Here is a 20,597-nt window from a genome sequence, read left to right as displayed (position 1 = left end):
GTCAGTTCCTGGATGATATCAACCAACATTTTTGAACAGAGGCTACAATATATGACATCCTGTGTGATTTGTGACGTCCCACTTATCTCACATTAAAAGGACCCAAATCAATACTTGGTCACTCAGTGGCAGTACAACACAATTAGCTTTACATTTTACTGGTACTGACTCATGTCCTGGACAGACATATGGATGAGGAGCTTTTCAATACATTCTCTAAAGTTAATGGGATTTAAAAATATATATCTATATATTCTAGTAAGAACAGCTGATTTTGTTCTTAATTTACTTATTTCCTGTCACATTCAATTAGGTGTCACGCGGAGCACCATTTATGTAGGGATTTCTTACCTCATAAGGATCACTAGGTACCATTTATGTTGCGTTTGGCTCTCAATACTGATAAATAATTATCGAAGATAGTTATTAATTACGTTATTGAAATTTTAATCTGATCTGTACCACAATACCTCGGAGCACCACCTGTTTAACAGGAACTGATAGCCAATTCAGTGATGTCAGTCTCACAAGATATACTAAATAATTAATGAGGAATTTGAATTAATAGCTAAATTAATTACAATTGCCACAATAAACAGTAAAACTTGAAGGATTTTTAGTTTGTGACACAGAAGAGGTCGACATTTCATTCACATTCATTGATATATGTGTAGGATTGCAACTTAACAAGTTTGTAAAGCAAAGATTAGCTTTGGAAAATTAAGATTTTCAAACATAATATTTGCCCAGGTAAACAAACTGTAAGTAGTACAAACCCTTAGATACTCAGTGTTGTAATAAACATGTATAATTTGATGTTGCATTTTCAATAAAGGAGACTCATAACAAAGCTGTCCTCACCTTCTCACAATGCGTACAATATATATACGGGTAAGCGCGAGTTTTCTTGTTGACAAAACACTCAGTGTCGGATATATTTGATCCATAGATTATATTTACACTGTTAATGTTTAGTTTCCATCTTCTTCACTATTTATATTGTCCACTGGTATGATTAGTGATTTTTGCAGTGCTATCAAGAGCAGTTTAAGTCCAGAAAAAGTCACATGACCCTTTGGTCACGTCACAGGAGCCTTAAAAATGATTGTTGCTTTTTGAGTTGCAATCTAAAGCTCAGTGTGCGTTGACCTGCTCTATTTAATAAATCTTCCACAGACACTGTAAAGAGGAATGAAATGGATGAAATCTTTAGATAATATCTTTAATAATGGAACGTTGTCTTCATCTGGGTGGATAGAGTAGATCCCTGTCCGTTATATAGTGCGTGTGAGCAGACTTCCTGCTGGCCCGCATCCCGGGGCTGCAGAGGTTTAGTCGGCAGTCACAGAGACCAAAGCCAGGAGGGTGACTCTGTAAACAGTCGTCTCGTCGCCCTTTACGGTAAGAGGCACGCACGCCTGCACCACCTCGTAGGGCTGAAACACACAAACAAACCAGGGCGCAAGTTAACTCATAAAAAGTGTGACTGGGTTTCCCGGTAATTCCTCAGTGCGACGCCGAGCTTTGCATAAGAACAAGGAATAGGAAGAAAAACAGGAACATGCTGGATGTTATTGGTGGAAACCTGAGGGAGCCCTTTTCAAATGCTGTCTCTGAAAAGCTCTGGATGGAGGAGGAGGAGGTGAAACCAGTAATAGGTAGACGAAACTATACATGAAACCGTATGTAACCAAGGAAGACCACCATAGTAGGAATGTTAGGTTAATAAGTGATAAGATAATGTTTTCTAAATACTGTCATCTTTAAATCAGGGCTGTATTTGGAGCTGTACTTGATTAAAACCTTCTTCTTTTTGTTTTGTTTTTAATCAGAAGAATATTAGCTCACTCATTTATTGTTTAATACAAACAGCACAAACCTATACAAGCGTTATATCCCGGCGCACGGCAGAGATGCAGAGTAATCAGCTCTTCCTCACCTTGTACCCAGTGGCGGGGCTCCATCTGATGGTGACGACACGTCTTTGACCTGCCTCCATGCTGCCTCTCGCCGGCTCTATACTGAAGCCTTGCTGCTGCAGGGATGTGAGGTTATCCCAGTAAAACTCACCAGTCTGGGGGCAAATCATGAGACAAGGTGTTCATTTCCACCTCATTTAGTGAGTTTGACACAAGTATTGGTGGACTTGGCGGCACAATGTCAGCTCCTGACGGTACCTTTTTACTGGCCTGTGTGGAGTGGATGCAGCCCACCTGCAGCTCCCTGACTGCAGCAGTGAGTTCACCACCGCTGTAGCTCGCCCGCAGGCTCACCAGGAGAGGGAGGCTGGGACTTTCCATCACGTCTGACTCGCCTATGTGGAGGAGATTCACAGTCAGGCCATTCCCCCCCACAAATCCTTTGAAGGATTTTTCCACAAACTGTTTAAGTGACAACTGTATTGATTTTAAGGTGTAAAAATGTATTTGCGGGAACTGCCAGGACTCTGTATATATCACATTCAGCGACTAAATACACATTCGTTGGGATATTTTAGCCATACCAATGTACAATTTCAACTGTGGACGCACTTCTTTCCATTACATGAACTCATTACAACATCCTCTCTGCATTTTCCCATGAGGCCTTGCCACTGGAAATAATCCTTTCCCCTATACATTATGTTTTGTGTATCCTCCTTCCTCACATCAATCACAAATAGTGCAAATTCTTACTGGACGTCAGTGAGATACCTTCAGATAAAACTGACATCTCGTCTTCACATGGAGTCCACCATTTGTAACAATCAAAGTAAAGTTCAAGATTTCCAGCAGATTTAGGAGCTCATTTTCTCAGGGTGACACATGACCTGACTCCGGGTCCCATTCAGCTTCGTGGTTTGTTTTTACCGTGGGGACGAGATGCAGAGACGATACCTGTGAGCAGACGGGGGCTGGTTACGTGTGAAGGAAGGAGAGAGTCAATGGGGACAGTCAGCGGGTCTCCTCCATGGAGATACGTGTTATGTGAAGAGGCTGCGCCCTTCAGATCCATCACACACACTTTAGTCTGTGAGGGTGAAACAGAGTTAATGTTTTCATGTCATGAGGACCAATGTGATGAGAGGTCATCCACAGTGCTGCTGCTCTCAGTATATTTGAATAGCAGGCTGCACTAGAGGGCAGTATTTTGCATGGATCATATGATTATGTTCAAGACAAGGATTAGTTGAGAGAAAACACGTGTTCAAGGCTCACAATACCTGTGTGTGTGTGTGTGTGTGTGTGTGTGTGTGTGTGTGTGTGTGTGTGTGTGTGTGTGTGTGTGTGTGTGTGTGTGTGTGTGTGTGTGTGTGTGTGTGTGTGTGTGTGTGTGTGTGTGTGTGTGAGAATGAATGCTGACCTTATTCATCAGCTCTATGGTGAGTTTGTCGTGATAGTTGTTGGAAGGATGATCCGGCTGGAAGCTGACAGTGATGTCTTGGCTCTCTCCTGGAGCAATGCTGCCCTCTGCTGGCGCCACACTGAACACACTCAGTCCACTGTAGTTTTGGGTTCCTGTGGAAAGAGAAATGATAGCGCCACATATCGATACAACCAACCTTCTACACCACGTTATCATGGGATTTTAGATGTGATTTTATGTACTGTTGTTTGTTTTTTTCCCATTTTTCTTTTTATTAAAAATCCCTTTTTAGCAGAATTAATAATCCTTTTGAGATTGACTGTGTGTGCATCAATATAATGACAAGATAACATTTTTTATTTAGCTCTACTTTAGTGGAAGGTTCAGGGAGCCACTAAGAAGTAGCAAACAGTGACACATGACTCCAGAACCTCAGGTTGCAGATTCCTTGAACTAGATTACCAAGCCTGTTCTGAAAATATACGCTGAGTGATATTCATCGTGTAAATTTTAAAAAGTTTTCAATAAACAAATGCTGAAATATAATTAGACATATTTATACTCCATAGGGTCCCTCTTCTGCTACTATGTCAGGCTGCTGTGGATACTGAAAATAGACATGATAAAAAATAAACCTGATGTTTTTAAACTCATTATGTCATCTCAACGGGAGTATTGTTGACTCAACTGCCCGTGATTGTGCTTATTCAGATTTTTAGTCTTTAAATTGTTGGCAGCAAGGGAAGTCTGATGTCTTCATGTTCGTGACAAATTGGAATCTGGCTTTAAAGAGATTTTTTTTGTAAAATGTTGAGCTTTCAGAACATTTCTCTCAATCACATTTAAGTGCTTGTAATAATGTAATGGGGTGTTTTCATGCAGTGAAACGCGAGAACTGTACTTTGGAAACAGCTGTGCTGTTTCACTTGGGAAGCTCAGGCACTTGAGTTTGTCGTGTTCTTTAGCGATTTAGTGAAATATTCACTCCGTCGTACCTGCAGCAGGGATGACCTGCGAGTGTCTGTCCAGCAGGAGGGAAACCTGCTCCGCTCCACGCTGAGGTCTGGAGGCAGAGAGACTCTCCAGCAGCACTTGAAAACCCACTGCCAACACCGAGCTGTTCTCCAACTGTACATTTAACAAAGCCGACACGTTACTGAAAGCAATCTCCCCTCAAGAAACGACTCTCCTGGCACACCACTGACTGACCTTCACAACTCGAGAGGAAGTTTCCTTTTCCAACACATAGCCGAAGTCCAGGAGCCGCCCAGTGTGGGACGAGGTGACAGCAGGGACGACTCCCTCTCCACGCAGCCTCAAAGTCACAGTCATCCTCTGGCTGTGCACCTCCAGCACCTCACCATACTGACGGACAGCAAAGGTACGAAAGACTTGCTTACTCAGTTTCTCATGACACTGAGGGAAGGGTGAGAGACGAATCGACGGTTTGATCCACACATCAAGCACCTGGTGTTTTGTTACTGTGTGGACTTAGTTAAATATGTATATTTTTCATTCCATTTGAACAGAAATATCCAAGTTACACTGGACAGATCCAAGCAGCTGACAGGAGCATTTATTCACATGCGATTAAGAAGTAGACACATTTAATCAATAAATATTCAAATGCTTTGTGTAAATCAAAGATTTCCCCCCAAAAAGGTTTGAATTCATATTTCATATGGAATATGGTCAGGTTGTTAATAATAATAATATTAATAATAAATATCACATTTTTATTTGTAAGAAAGCAATTTAGTTTCTATCTCAAAACAATGATCTCAGTTGAATATTAAGAGAAAAATGTATAAGAAACTTTTTGTCACTTTCAGTTAAACCATTCCCGCACATAATAAAGGTTACATGTATTTTTACAAACAACAAAGCACTAATTAAGAATACAAACAACAATAAATATTGAAAACATACTTAACATAAAAACAATATTACTGTGACAATAATTTAGATTGTTGCAAGGCAGTGATTTGAATTATACCAGAGATTATGTTATATTTGCACAGAATATGAATAATATCGACTTCATTAGAGAATGTGAGTATACTGTAGACATCTCTCATTTTCATTTAGATGTCCAAATGATATTTTGCTAACAACGTGCTTAGAGCTGTATTTTGGGTGCAGTTTGTCCAGAAACCTGAAGAAGGGTTGATGTTTTTTTGACAAGAAATGAGGACCAAAGAATATATTAAATATTCAAAACATTTTTTAATTGAGTCTTGTGTAGATGTAATGATACATTTAAAGCTATAAAGTAATTGTAAAACCACAGGACCTTTCAAAATGACCTGCAAGTGAGAATGACTTCCGATTTACAGTGTTAATAGTTAAAGGTATAGTAGAGGATTTTCTTCTTCCGGGTGGATCATCAAAATAACTGGTCCTCCCAATTGTCAATCATTCTGGTGATATATGACGTAAGCCCGTCGTACGTGCTCGTCCCTGCGCGCAGCTCACTCCACACGGTTCTCATCATGCCGGTGGCCGACCCGACGCATTATTCTCGGACATTTTTACACAGTTTCACCCCCTCTGGTGCAAATCTTCTTGTAAAGTGAGCTTATGTGAGCGATGCCGACTTGTGACTTGTAAACAGAGCGTGCACGAGGAAAACTGGGCTCGTGCATGTCTCTCGCATGCGTTTTAGTAGGCGTTCCGTCTCGGGAGCAGGTACAGCGCTGCGCATGCGCATTTTTTTCAAACGGTGGAGAGGGCGGTTCTTTCCTAAAATTCCTGAAAATCCTCCTGTATACCTTTAATATATGGAAAATGCAAAATAGTGTTGTTATATGAATGAAAGGATGAAAGCAGTTGCTGCCAAAAGTATTGGTATCTGATAAATGTGCTACTTAATAAGCTGTTATTCTCAACATGTGCTGTGTATGTTTATGACATTCTGGCTACAATAAAGTGCTCAATGACACATTTCTCACAGCGAGCTCACCTTTTTGTCAAGAGCTGGACTGAAGGCCAAGATGAGAGTGTGGTTTTCTCCAGGTGTGATGCATCTCAAGGCATTGAGAAGAGAAAAGGGACCAGATATGTCCAACACAGATGACCTCAGCTTGTAAATGGTCAAAGAAAAGCTGTTAATATCATCACTGTGGTGCCTGTAGTGGGAAATTACAGATCTGATCTGTTTGTTTTTGAAAAGTTTGATTTTTGGCATGACCACAAAGCTACCAAGTGAATAAAGATGAAAATGAGTCTATCAGGATGTCTGACTTATCGGATTATTTTCACAACATTACATCCAGTGTAATATTGTGTTCAATCCATTTCAAAAACACATTTTCAGCAACACAATCTCATGGAGCAGAAACTGTGGTAAAAGTAAGACTGTGCAAAAGGATACATCCAAAGATTCCTTTGAAATATTTTGCACTATAACCTGTTGAATCACTTTGTCCCCTGCAAAAGAAAAAAAAAAGGAGACCATACATGTATTGCAGCAAATCAACGTCAAACGAATCATTAGGTGTTGGTGATATATGACCTGAGATCAGAAACAACTCACCCACTGGTACCTGATGGAAGTCTATGAGATCGTTCCCAGCGTTTGAAAGCACCACTAGAGGGGGCTGCACAGCAGGACATTGGAGCTTCAGGTAGATGGTATTGAAGGGACTGAGGAGACGGAGGACAGCATTGAAATGAAAACAACCTGGAATATAAGCGGCTGCAGGGAAAAGCCTTACTACAGGGACGTGACAGATTGATTTACTTCTAATTATCCTTTAACACACAAATGCATTGCAATAAACGACTGACTGGACCTCCGGAAAAACTGTTCAGTTTGAAAAACTTTGGTGCCCCACTCCAGGTTTTCAAACATCTGTGATTTCAGAAGCTGATGCTTGCTCTCCACACACCATATTAGTCACTTTATTGTTTTCTACTACGTTATTCTGTAGGATGCAAAGTGGCAATAGGTTATTGTTATACACATTTCCCTCTGGATTTCTTCTCTTTTACTTCCCTTCCTATTCTGTGTGAGAGAGAAAGTCAATAGACAGACATATACGGATTCTGTGCATTTTCACATCTTTATGAGAAAAAACGTTTTCAATATTTGTAGGGACTTTGAATACAGTTATAAACACATAAAAAGGCTGGAACCCGTCACATAATTCAAACTTATGTCTTTAGAAACCATTCAAAACAATTCTGCTCCAGAGTCTCGGGCAAGTCAAGTCACAAGATGCTTTAGGGACTTGGAAAACTTTTATAATTTGATGGTTTTGTTTTCAAAAGCAGATTCCTAATTAAACTTCTATTCCCACATTCAATCCTTCAGAAACTAATTACACACGGAAAAACAAGAGAACAGGTGGTAATTTGTTTCCTTTTTTTTTTTTTTTTATATAGTTTTCGCCATCCCCACAGTGCATGAAAGAATGATCAGGGACCCTGCATTATATTTCAGTCCTGTACGAATTTTTTGTTGGAATTTGGATCAGATGGAAAAAAAACAAAAAACAAAACAAAACCCCCAAAAAAACCTGGTCTGCAAATGCAATGTTGCAAAGAAAATGGTGTGTTGGGTCTGCCGAGGTCCCAAAGATTAAAGATGTGGCACAGATGTGACATGACGGGGACTGTGTGAGGCTGGTTGTTACCTCCATGCCGGCTGGACCTGTCTGTCGTCCTCCGGAGGGTCTCCGTCTGACACCAAGCAGGGCACTGTGTGCTCTCTGGAGCGTTTACTGAAGGAGTACAACAGGGAGGCCTTGGCTTTCTCGTAGTACTCTGACCTTGACAGGAAATAAAAAATAAAATCTTGCAATTACATTAAAAGAAATGCCCCTCTCAAAGATTCCACTTCCACTGAGAGCAGCTTCGTGTGGTCGAAGGTAAAGACTTGATAGAAGAGGAAGAGGGGATATGAAATCAGGGCGTATAATCTCCATGAAGGCGTATAGAAGAGGGCCAGGAAGATGGACGGGATCTTTACAGAGAGAAAACCTACCCAGGCTGTATATGGACAGGATCTGGTGATTCAGCGGCGCTCTCTGTCTTTGGGGTGCCCGACATCTTCCGGCCCCTTGCATTCACTGTCGCCTTTCTGCCTTTACAGGACTCCACCAGGATCTCCTTTTTAGCCTGAAAAGTTCAGAGGTGTCAGATAAATGAAGCCGGCTACATTTTCCTGAGGCGCCGGCATGGCGACCCAAAGCTGCAGAGGATGTGTTCACATTTAAAAACCCTGGCACGAGCAGAAGGTGACTGGAGGAAGGAGGTGGGCCTGCAGTTGTACCTCCTGCTCAGCAAGACTGTTTCTCTGCAGCTCCTTCTCGTGGAGTAACTTGGCTCGGTGGAGGAGTCGCAGCGCCTCGTCTTTGATCACCTGGTCCGGCAGCCTGGGCCTGAAAGTCACCTGGACGGGACATCTCTGAAGAGGAAGAAAGAAGGAAGGCATTAGCAGAGGCATTGCTTGTGTCTATTTCAGCTTCTTAATTCCATAGTGAAGATCTAAATTACGTTTGGGCAGTATTCTCTTTTTTTATTTTGACTGATACATCTGGGATATAATCTTCTGATTGCAGGTTATTTACTGGATTCCTTCCACTGGGGTTCTATTAGCACAGAAAACTATAGATAAATTGTGTCTACATAGGAAAATGCTTGTACAAATGGAAAAACTAAGACTTCTAATCAAATCATTAATGATAATAAACGTGCTGATCTTAAAATAGTGTTTATTCACTTCCATCAGATGTCCAGCAGAGGGAATCACAGCACTGTAGCCACAGTAACTCAGCGGAGGCTTTGCTCTATCCTACTGTAAATGTGTGTATTATCTGTACTGAGCAGAGCTGTGAAGAGACGATTTACCCTGCAATCATTACGTCTTGCATGAAAATCATCCTCAACACAAATTAAAGTGTACTTCTTCACTTTGGTTTGGGTTAAATCTACAGCAGAATCATGCTCACCCAAAGACATTTTCCATTAGGTTTGGGTATTTTTTGCAACGGTTGCTATGGTGAGATAATATCCTTGCATAAAATATTAAACACAACCTCCAGCGGATTATTGAAGAATGGGGGACATTATCAAATTCTTCAGTTTACTTTGTTAATATTAATAAATGCTTGGTTTGAACACTTAGCAGTCCACATTAAAGTTGCACACAAGCATTTCAATACTGTACAGTCGTTGAGCTGCAGGAATGATGACAGACACATTAAGAAAAGAAGGACAGTGTTGTCCTCATCATCATTAGAGTTATTTTCTTGTTGAAATCATCCTCGGAGTTGATTTGTATTTTCTCCTTGTAACAACCGATAATGCCAGAATGTAATACTTGCCAATGATGTAATAATCTTAACCTTTCTCAACATAATAATGTCAATAATGTCGGCACTCGCTAATGATGGAATAGAACATTTGAGCGAAAAACATTTTTACAGTAATTTAATAAGTTATTACCTTAATGAAGAACCATTTATAAAAAACTTTTAGTAATTGCAGCTAATAATACAATAGTACATAAACAAAACTACATTTCCTGGGAATAAAACTTTGTGTTGTTTTGCATGTATCGTGCAGTTTGTTTATCAAAAACAGATATAATGCATTCCATTTTCTGTGTCTTTCATTTGTGGTTGTTAATATTCTATTTTATTACATTGGCTGAAATTCGAAATGGCTAAAATTGTTCTGTTCCATGCAGTTATTACGTTATGGGTTGCCACACTCCTTTATGTTCAGCATTAACAGAAGAGGTGCTGTGCTGCACCTCTCCGGGGAGCAGACGTCCTGCTGCAGGAGTGATGCTGAGGTCCGAGTCTCCTGGAACAGCGAAGAAGAACAATCTGGGACCCGCAGGAACCCCGGTGTGTTTTCCCACTGGGCCTGACGTCTGTTTGGACTGGTTCCGCTCGGTATGACGGTTGGCCAGGTGAAGGACGGCGGTGGAGTGGTCGCCCACTGCCGTGGCCCCAAACTGCACCAGAGAGTGTGAGAGCTCCAGTGGCGGGTGAACGCCCACCGCCCGGCACGGCAGCACAAATTCTCTGAAGGTGGCGCAAAACAAATCCATGGGAAAGTTCATTTTAAGAAGGTTAATGCATGCGCAGTGAGGAACTATTAAAAAAAACAAAACCTGTTTATTCCAGATTTGCAGCTGAGTTGGAAATGGTACTCTTTGGCAAATCTGGCACTGAAAATCAGAAGGATCTCCAGGGTTTCTTGAGGAAGCAGTGTACCAAACCCATCATTTGGCTGGACGTCAATAAACTGTGAGAAAGACAAACAGTTCTCAGTCAATTCAAAGAGCTCCGATTGCCATCTGAAAGTTCTAACCCTGCAGATAAGAAGCAATCACAGAGATTATGAAACTATTTATAGGTTTGTTTGTTTTTTTACTTCTTCCCTGCAATGTTTATCTCACTCTTTATGGGTTAGCTTTTATTTGTGGAAGCTGCCATTCCCACACGGGATTTAGATTGCCTACTCAAGCAGAGCAGATTCGTCAAAAACAAAGCATGAATGCAGTTTATCTTAGTGATTCATGCTCGCACTGTGTACACACTCTATGAAAGCTGTGTTAAGTTATCACTAATGCAAACTACTTCAAATAATGGGAAGCCCATGGTGAAAAGAGAGAGGGTCAGTTATCAGAAGTGTACAATTAAATAAAAAAGCCCAGCGAAGCAGGAGTGATAAACGAGACTTTCTCTTTCTATCTGGAAACCAGTGATTGTGCTTCACAAAGACCAGATAGTGAAGTATACAGAGCAGTCATGCCGTACCTCTGGGACACCCACAAAGCCAAAGTCCTGGGGCAAGAGGGAGAGGTTGGTGAGGCGGACGCTGCTCTTAACTGATTCTGAAATGGAGCAGAAGCCAAAGTCCACCTCGGTGCAGTCAAACTGCAGGTCCGAGGACGTCACCACGGCGTGGACCGTGAAGCACGCCGGCTGCACCTGCACAGACATCAAGAACCTTTGGTCATTACACAATAGTTTCCTTTGGTATTCTTCTAGCAGCTGCAGCAGGAAGATATCCAGTTTCAAAAGTGGCCATGTTGCTGAGCAAACTCTCTAAAATGAGATCAGTGAAATAAACATCATCAATAATGCTGTCAGCTGGTTTGACCTATATAATACCATTACATTTTAAGTCTTTATGAAAAGATTTTCACATTCTGATTGAAGGCAAAAGGATACTCAGGGACAGATCTTATTTTTCCCCCTACTCGTCGAGTGGACTAGTGAGCCATGGGTTGCACCAGCCCTGCACACTTTGCACTAGTCCTGCACCAAGTGAAATATATATTGTCAAACAAAAAACAGTTTCATGTTATATTAAAATTACGATCAGAGAAATAACTGTGTGCAACTGCAACACAATAGTTTTTGTTGCAGGTGCATCATCTTAGAGTTTTCTTATGGTGCACGGCAAAAAACTGGAAAAACAGCTCAGGATGTAGTCACCCCCCCCCCCCCCCCCCCCCCCCCCTCATCACCTGCCTGCTGCTGGGGGGGGGTTACATTTTGCTTAGACAATAGCTTCTGCACATCGTGCAACAACAGCTTGAAGTTCTCCAGTTGTTATAATATTTGTTTATATGTACAAAAGAATACTAGAGAACTTAATAACTAACATTTATTGTAGTATCATACATTAAATGACATTATTCAGTGACCAGAGTACACCATTAAAGACACAAAACTGATGCATGACAGAGTCCAGTAATGTAGAACACAAACTAAGAAAATGTGTATCCAGTTCATTGTCACTGAAATATTTTGAAAACAAGTATTGAAGCACAATTCATGAACATTCAAATGTTCTTATTTCAGGTGTCTGATCGAGGGACAGCTTCAGGAACTTGCTACCTATATTGCAGTAGGGAAGCACCGATCCACGTTTTTTCACTTCTGATCCCATCCCAATACCCAAATTTGTATATCTGCCGATATGATGCTGATACCAGAGCTCTGCTTTAATATTATCATTATCATTGTTGTTGATTTTATATTAGGTTCTAATAAATTCAAATGTAAAGTATGACATGTAGGAATGAATGCATGTATTCTGTCAAAAGACAACTTCAGGTTAGTAGTAGGTCAGAAAAGGAAGCAGTACAAACTATTTTGTTCACTTTGGACAACGTGGGGGTCTGCGTGACGTCATCATCTCATAATATTGAGATATGCATTCACCGTACCTGGGAATTTCCATCGTCACCAAAAAAAAGTAATGTATAACTTATACATTACTTTTTTTGGTGTAAAGCAAAGATTAGCATTGATGTTTGATATGAACCAGTGTTTCCTTAAAAAAAACATGATTCAGCCTGCGATTTCACAAATATGAATTATGCACTTTAACTATGTCAAGAATTGCACTAATTGGTCACTTTTTTCTAGCTGAAATGGTGCAATGCTCTCAACCATGCACACATCCTTTTTACATCAAGATTCAAAACAGAGCTCCAACTCAAAGGAAATTCTTATCAGCGACACCGACTTTCCTCGTCAAGCTGGCGTGATTCTGTAGTTTCCTCATTGTTAACACGCCTCATAAAAAAAAAAGAAAAAGAAAAAAGACTAAAAACCAACACTGTGTCTTGTCCAAGGCTCTGTACATTTAGAAATCATTTCCCCCTTTGTGTTACTCAGCCCCAATCTCATGCGGGCCTCCCCTGAACACGCTAAAAATATTGTGCACAAACACTTTCTCATTCCTCTGAAAAGGCTCTGTGGTTTTTCCTGAAACATTTGGGAACAGTTGTTTTCAGTGTGAATGCCACTTCTCAAGCAGCGTGTTTGTAGGAGACTATTTTAAGCAGGGGATTAATACACATTTCATGCTCCAGTGAACATTTATGGCAGCAGGATGATGATGTGTTTGGGACCGACTCAAAATAAACTGCAGTGGCTGTGTTTGTGTTAATGAATCAACATGTCACTCAGTGCAACAGCCGAGCTCATCAACACCTTCTTTCTGTCAACAATGGAGGTGGATCATGCAGAAAAAAGAAAGATCAATTCTATGCCGAGGTTAGTTTCATTAAAAAAAAAAAAAAAAAATATATATATATATATATATGTATATATATATATATACAGATTGTTACAGCATGATCATTATGGTGTGATAATTCACTAGAAACAAGATCAAATTTGTGGTTTTTGTGTTGTTTCTCTGGGAATGACATCTTCTTGAGTCATGCTGAGCAGATGACCTTGTTTATTGGTCTCTGCACCATTGCTTTCCCGGCTGCTGTGGCGTCTGGTGGCCAAACGGGTGTGTGTGTGTGTGTGTGTGTGTGTGTGTGTGTGTGTGTGTGTGTGTGTGTGTGTGTGTTTGTGTGTGTTTTCATGGTTCAGTGCCAGGAGCTCAGGGCCTGGGGCTGGGGGCAACAGCTTTGGTGCCTCACAGGAACATCCTGGCCCGGCCCTTGGTTGCACACACCCGTCCCTGACCCCTGCCACCTCCACAATCTCCTCACCCCTCCCTGTACCCTGGAGAGACCAGATTTAGTGAGTTGGGTTTCGGAGGAAGAAGAAGGTGACAATTTGGCAGGAAAGTGGACCAGATTTTGACTTATAGTAAAAAAAATAAATAAATGGGCTGGCAAAAGTGCAACACGGATGTCTAAGCAGCTGCTCTGTGCTTTTTAAAAAAAAGGCTTGTCGTGAGGAGTTGAAGGAATTCAAGTGGAGCTTCACGTTGACGGTCTACAATCAGACTATGTGCACATCAGTGGCGGCTGCTGGTCTTTCAAGGAGGGGAAGCTCGTTTTCGGCCTACATCAGAAAATGCATCAGTTTATTTATATATAAAAAATAATTTATTTAAAAAAATAAACGGTAAAAAAAACCTAAAAGTATGTGCACAATTATTTTTAGATGATCTCTCTCTCTCTCTCTCTCTCTCTCTCTCTCACACACACACACACACACACACACACACACACACACACACACACACACACACACACACACACACACACACACACACACACACACACACACACACACACACACACACACACACACACACACACACTGCAGCTCGCAGCCTGCGAGCTGCGTGACTGTGGAGTGTGAGTGTTTGGTCAAGAGTCTCCAAACACAAACAGCTACAGTCTCCACAAACACCAAAAATATACACCAGGTTTGTGACAAGTCGATTAAAACAAAGACAAAGTCACTAAGAGAGGATCAGTAAAGTCTCCCTATCAACTCAGAGCAGCGGAATGAAACATTTGAAAAATGCTCCGGTGCACTTCATACTCGCTGATTCGCTCAATTCACTATCAATCAAAAAGGGATCCAGCCTCAGACAGATCATCTAGTCATCATGCAGAAGCCCAGCGTCTGGACCAGCCGAAGCCAGCCCACTGCTCCATAGACCCCCAGAGATGCTCAGCATCCGACGGGCTGGACATAGTCGAGCATTTATCCAATGACCGTCTCATTTCGCTGCAGTGGCACAACCCACTTTATTCTCCCACATTGAAGTCCATTGACGCTCAGCGTCTCGACCATCGTCTCCACTGTAGAAGCACTGTGACGCTGTGGGAACGAAGTCCCTTTGTCACTGTCAGTTACCTGTTTTGAGTAGCTGATTCTGAACAAAAGATGAACGCGTTCGGTCATATGAAATGTCATATGAAATGCACACACAACAGTACATATTTGAACACTTATTTTCTTTTCATTTAGGGGTAGCTGAGCTTCCCTTGCAGTCTTAAAGCAATCGCCACTGGTGCACATAAGAAATGGAAATTAAAAATCTGTTGCATCGATATAAGGCATTTTATCAAAATGATCACTCAATGCCATAAAAGACAAAGATTAAAAATGCTTATTATGGTCTGTGATATTGTGGCAACATCACCCGATAAATATCAATAGAGTTACGACATAAAGAGTCCATGCAGTTGATGCCAGAATGATTCTATTATTCATAAATCTAACTATGTATCACAGCTAAAATCTTAAATAGAAGGAGAGAAAATGATAGGACAGACAGACGGATTGTAATGGGGGATTCAAATCCCGATTCTCTATTTGATATTCAATACATTACTTAATGTTCTGAAGGTGTCAGGCTCCACTGAGCAGGTGTTGTTTGACAGAGGAAGTTGATATCAGCAGAGCCTTCTGGATGCAAACTGATTAAGGTACTTTTATTTTGACGAGCAGATTTCTGTTACGTGACGGAGAATGAGCTCATCTTGAAACAGTCAATTTCAACTTACGAAACCGCTGCTTATCGATTACTACTGAATGCTCTTCCACCTCAGGAGCTGTTTTGCCTTCTAAAAATACCATCCTATTGAAAGCCTGTTGGACTGGAGCCCGGCCTCTGGGATCTCACCATTGCTCTTTGCGTTCACAGCAAATGTTGTGAAGAAGTTTCTGTGCAATTTTGTCAAAGTGCCATTGTGACAAAGTCGCTGAAATTGTCGGTTTAACTTATGAAGAATTATGATGCATTATGATTAGGGTGAGGTTGGTTATAAACAAGGGAGGAAAGGGTAAAAATGAAAGGGAATTAAATAGATAGTGTAATGTATGCAAGGACGTAATGCAGACAAAGTAGTGAAAGCACACATCTGGATCTGTGTTTGACTCTTTCTTTTTAAATCGTAACTACTTGGCGCTGCGAGGCCACCTGTGTGCTGTACGAGTTTGAAGTTGATCTTGTGAGCTTCACGCCCAGTGTGTAAAAGGTGACAGCTTTGCTTTACTTAGATTTCAGAATACATTTACTCATTATTTTCCATGGTTTGATGTGCTGGCGAAGTCGCTTTAATCACTACTTCGGCAAAGTACATTTTCCTCCCCTCCCGCAGTCGTGATCATTAGGCAGAAGTGGAGATGTGCAGCCCTGAAGGGGAATTCCTCTCCCCTCCCCAGTAACTCTGGTTATTAACAAGTGATGTCACAAGATGTACACAGCTGAAATGAAGAAGATAAAGTTGGGTTTGAACCCCCCCCCCCCCCCCCCCCCCCCCAAACAAAGCAGGAACATAGAAGCAGCCGTAGCGTAGCAACTGTTGCTGGTTCACTGGTTGTGGTTGCAGTGAAACGCTCTTCTGTGAACTGAACTGGCATGCCGACTCTCTAAACCTGTCACCTTAAATGCACTGGGAGTGTTGTGAACATGCATGGAACTCACTAAAGAGACAGTTGCCTCAATTTATAAACTGAGGTAACCTGACAAACTCCCAAGAAACGAGACTGGAACATGATGACAAATATGAGCCTGAGCCAACTTGTTTCTGAGTTGAAAACATAAAGCAGCAGCATTTTTTATGAAATACTATGATATATAATTCCTATAATCTGACATGTTGTTTAGGTCTTAATATGAATGAGATTATCTCTCTACAGTTGCAGGTCAGGGTTGTAGGGTACTGAAGCCGATGCTACGGAACAGATCACCGTCACACGGCAAACACAGAGAGGCCAACAGCCACGCACACTCACATACACACCTACTGGCAAGTCACAGTCATCAATTAACCACAAATACCTGTTTTTTGGACAGTGGGAGGACACTAGAGAACCCATGCAATGCTTGCATACACAAGGAGAACAGAACTCCACACAAGAAAGACTTCCAAGTCCGACACAGATTTAAAACAGTGATATTCTTGCTCGGAATCGAGAGTATTAACCAGTACGCCTCTGTATTGTTTCAAAGAAATCGCAAATATTGATTTGCATTTTAGATTGTAAAGAAGAGGAAATAATATGCTATTTCTACTGCTGGTGGCTGCATATGAAACCAAAGAAACAACTTATTCCTGTCTTTTATTGTAAATAGATTATATGTAAAGCTATGTGACGTGTTTAACTGACAACAAATCTACAAAACGGTGTTAAAAATTACAGTCAGCCCCTCCATGATATGGTGTACGTCTGATCCCTGATGTGCATGTTTTGAGCAACTCGAGACATTTTCAGTAAAACAATATGGGATAACCTTTATGCTTGCCTTATTGGAGTAACTAGGCCTTGAGGGCGGGAGATAATTTTAGCTTGTTAGAAGCAAAATAGGTCACAACCTTCAGTGGCTCTGCTTCTGTTTGGGACAAAGTAGGGCGCACTCGCTGCTGAGTGTTCAGCGTCACAGGGAGCGTTCGCAGTATCATCGACGTGACGTGTCTTTGGAAAGTGTCATAAACCAAATACCAACCTGGCCTGTGACTTGAACTGTCATCGGGGCCTCGAGGACTCCTGTATCACTGTCGAAAAACTCCCCAGCATCTTGGGAGAGCGAACGTCTGGGAGGGAAGAAAATTACACATGTGAAACGAGACTTTTATGCAAAGTAGCACTTTCTCTTTAAAAAAAAAAAGAGAAAAAATCTTAATCTTCGTATCGAACAGCAGAAGGGAGCAAAATACTAATTTGGGGCTCAAAATAAACACGTGGCTGCTAAAAACATTGTTATGAGCTGATGTTGGATCACAAGTCAAAAGCCACGAGCCACCGTCGAGCGTTACAAAGAACGATTGCGATTTAGACCCTGAAGACCCATTACTTTGCTTTAACCCACGACTGTAGGATCGGCTCGCCAGGGAAAGCAGGAGAGAGATGTAGAACGCGCCTCCACACTACTGTAGGTTGTAGCCATGGTGATGGGAGACGTAAGTATGATTCAAAGAGGACCAGTAGTCATGCACAGGCTTATGTAAAACTCCAGTCCCCCAATATCCTCCTGTAGCAATTGCGGCTCTCGTGATCACATACACACACACACACACACACACACACACACACACACACACACACACACACACACACACACACACACACACACACACACACACACACACACACACACAGTCCATGCATGTATGCATGCATAATTCATTTCCATGTAAACAATGGTCAAATGTCAAATACAGTTTGTGGCTCACATCCGCCCACCACCTCTCGCTTTCACTCTCCTCCTTCCAGTAACTCTCTCTTTTCTTCCCTTGCTTCTCCTCTTCTTCCCTCCTATTAACTGTCTTCTCTGTCTTTCCCTCTTTAGGCTCACTCTTAATGCTGGTTGAAGGCTCCAGAGCTAATGCTGTAAATGTCAGTGGTTTTAAGGCTCTCCATATGTCACTGGGTTTTCATTTTCTTGCTTTTATTTTAAAGCTTCTGCTACCAGGTCTTGCCTTCAACAAACGTTGCCAGCTTCAGGTTCGAGGACAGCTTTTCACCTTGTGGAGCTGTGTGCACACGATGCCCTTCTATCAGGACGACTTTCATGACTCAAAACCAGAAACCTGTCAAAATCTAAAGTCAGCATTTACAAACACTTGTCTCTATAGCTTGACCAATGAGCACAGAGGGTGTATTTAAGGAAGCACTCTTGTGCTGCCTGCTAATAGAATCGCTGCTGGAGAGTCACTCTTGAATTAGCTTGGCAGAGCAGAGTGGAAAAGCCTGGTGGGGCGTCGCCGGGCCCATATGCTCCGGAGAATTTTGTGGATGGATGAGGTTTCAGATTTGCCGAATGTCCCGAGGAGATTTACTTGTGTATTTCTACTCTCTGCCACCAGATTATCCACAGCCAAAAAGTAATTGTCCCACATAGGCTTTGATTGTACTTCTAAGATTATTCAAGGACATTTAAAAACAGAGCTGTTTGCACTCTGTGGAGCTGCCATGTATGTTTTCAACCACAACTGAGTCATGAGTCAAGAGATGGTGAGAGACGAGATGAAAGCAAGGTCCAAGTATTCATCAGGAGAATAAATGACTTAAGATGGAATGTTTATTAAAACTGTTCTGGCCAAAAACAATATACCTTGAAAATATACATAACACTGTTTAGTGTTGAAGCTTGTGTGGATTTCCCTTCACCATTAAAAAAAGTGATTATAAAAAGGATTACAAAAAGGATTAAGAGGCTTGAGGATTTTTCAGTTTGGTAAAATGAATAGGCAGAAATTGCAGTAAATGACTGTGAAAAAAATCTTCAAAATCATTTTAGCCAAGCGGGTTATTGAGCTTGTTTGTTTTGTTTTCACGCAACTCCTTTTACTCATTAAAGTTGCTGTTCCTGACGTGAGCTGTGTACTAGCAGTGAAAGTACTGGCGGAGCGTTGCAGTGTAATCTGTGGTAAATCATCCTTGTAATCTCCCTTTTATCAGCTGGAACTGCCGGGGTTGGACACATCGCCGGCTCTTGAGAGATTACACCTAAAACCGCTCATTCAAGCAATCTCATTCTAATGATCCCGACATCGCGTTTACACGGTAAAAAGAAGTAATCAAAATCGAATTCTTTTTACGGAGATTGTTTTTATGTGACCGCACAAAACAAAATAATAGATTTCAAAACCAAAATGTGCCTTCCTAGTCCATGGGAGGAACTCTTTAAAGCCAAAAAAGTAAGAGCTGAGCGCAGCACGTCGCACAGCTTTAAGATTTACGCTGATTATCTTCCTGAATTCCAACGAGCTGTATGCTTCTTGGCCAAATGGGATCACAAATGTGTGAACCACTGGCCGTGATAGTGCAGCGAGGGGATTATGCAGCGTGTGGAGCAATGCTGTGTATATGTGAGGGGGAAAGTGTGGGCTGCGCGGTGACAAACAAAAGGTGGAGGAAGACAGGCGGCGAGGAATGAGGCGAAAAAGAAAAACATTGAATGATGTGGGCAGGTTGCGCTCAATCCTTCAGAGGAGGAAGCAAGCAATGTGCGCACCCTCTCCCAAAAGCCTGAGGAGGGAAAGGCAAGAAGCAAACACCTGTGTAAAGAATGAAAGCTATGAGTCACGTCAGGATCCAGATTTAACAGTGTGTGAGTGTATGCGTGGATGAGACAGTGAGTGAAAGCAGTGCGGTTAATGAGGATTTGGAAATCCAATCTTCGGCTCTGGCCAGAAAGATTGGCAGCGTCATTTTAAATGACACACTGCCACCGCGTAAAACAAAAGCAAACCCACCAAAAAGCAACAGATTGGAAGGCAAAATCCAACCGTGACAGAGTTGACACAAAGCTCACTGTTGCGCTGGAGAAATACTCATTTTCCATTCCACAGTTTGAGGAGTGTGAATTCCCGGTGTGGGTGGACGACATTATTTGGGGTCTCGGAGCATCTTAAAGGATCAGGCTGCTCTTATACATTTACATTACTTATACATTATACTTACTTTAAGTCAAGTAAAGTATCTATATCTTATATATACATATATATATATATATATACAGATACAGATTTGATCCCCAAATCATAAAAATAACTCACAAGAGGGAAT

At 41.6% G+C, this 20,597-nt stretch overlaps 1 protein-coding gene across 1 annotated transcript in view; it reads right to left on the bottom strand.

The window, feature by feature from the left end:
- Positions 1 to 1,331: 1,331 nt before the first annotated feature.
- cfap74 (cilia and flagella associated protein 74) overlaps positions 1,332 to 20,597 on the bottom strand; it is a gene marked incomplete at both ends in the record, with an annotated part of 52,600 nt that continues 33,334 nt past the window's right edge. The window contains 17 exons of the mRNA XM_080496859.1: positions 1,332 to 1,436; positions 1,940 to 2,074; positions 2,178 to 2,359; positions 2,850 to 3,009; positions 3,343 to 3,497; positions 4,341 to 4,473; positions 4,555 to 4,710; positions 6,308 to 6,427; positions 6,719 to 6,774; positions 6,881 to 6,990; positions 7,983 to 8,117; positions 8,333 to 8,466; positions 8,621 to 8,755; positions 10,106 to 10,382; positions 10,472 to 10,605; positions 11,121 to 11,294; positions 17,533 to 17,620. Of these exons, the coding sequence (XP_080352985.1) occupies positions 1,332 to 1,436; positions 1,940 to 2,074; positions 2,178 to 2,359; positions 2,850 to 3,009; positions 3,343 to 3,497; positions 4,341 to 4,473; positions 4,555 to 4,710; positions 6,308 to 6,427; positions 6,719 to 6,774; positions 6,881 to 6,990; positions 7,983 to 8,117; positions 8,333 to 8,466; positions 8,621 to 8,755; positions 10,106 to 10,382; positions 10,472 to 10,605; positions 11,121 to 11,294; positions 17,533 to 17,620 (2,389 nt within the window). The remainder of the gene's footprint in view (positions 1,437 to 1,939; positions 2,075 to 2,177; positions 2,360 to 2,849; positions 3,010 to 3,342; positions 3,498 to 4,340; positions 4,474 to 4,554; positions 4,711 to 6,307; positions 6,428 to 6,718; positions 6,775 to 6,880; positions 6,991 to 7,982; positions 8,118 to 8,332; positions 8,467 to 8,620; positions 8,756 to 10,105; positions 10,383 to 10,471; positions 10,606 to 11,120; positions 11,295 to 17,532; positions 17,621 to 20,597) is intronic.

This window comes from Blennius ocellaris, assembly GCF_963422515.1.
Source record: "Blennius ocellaris genome assembly, chromosome: 5".
Taxonomy (NCBI): Eukaryota; Metazoa; Chordata; class Actinopteri; order Blenniiformes; family Blenniidae; genus Blennius; species Blennius ocellaris.
Note: the sequence above shows the minus strand (reverse complement) of the source record. Positions and strands in the feature narration are given on the sequence as shown.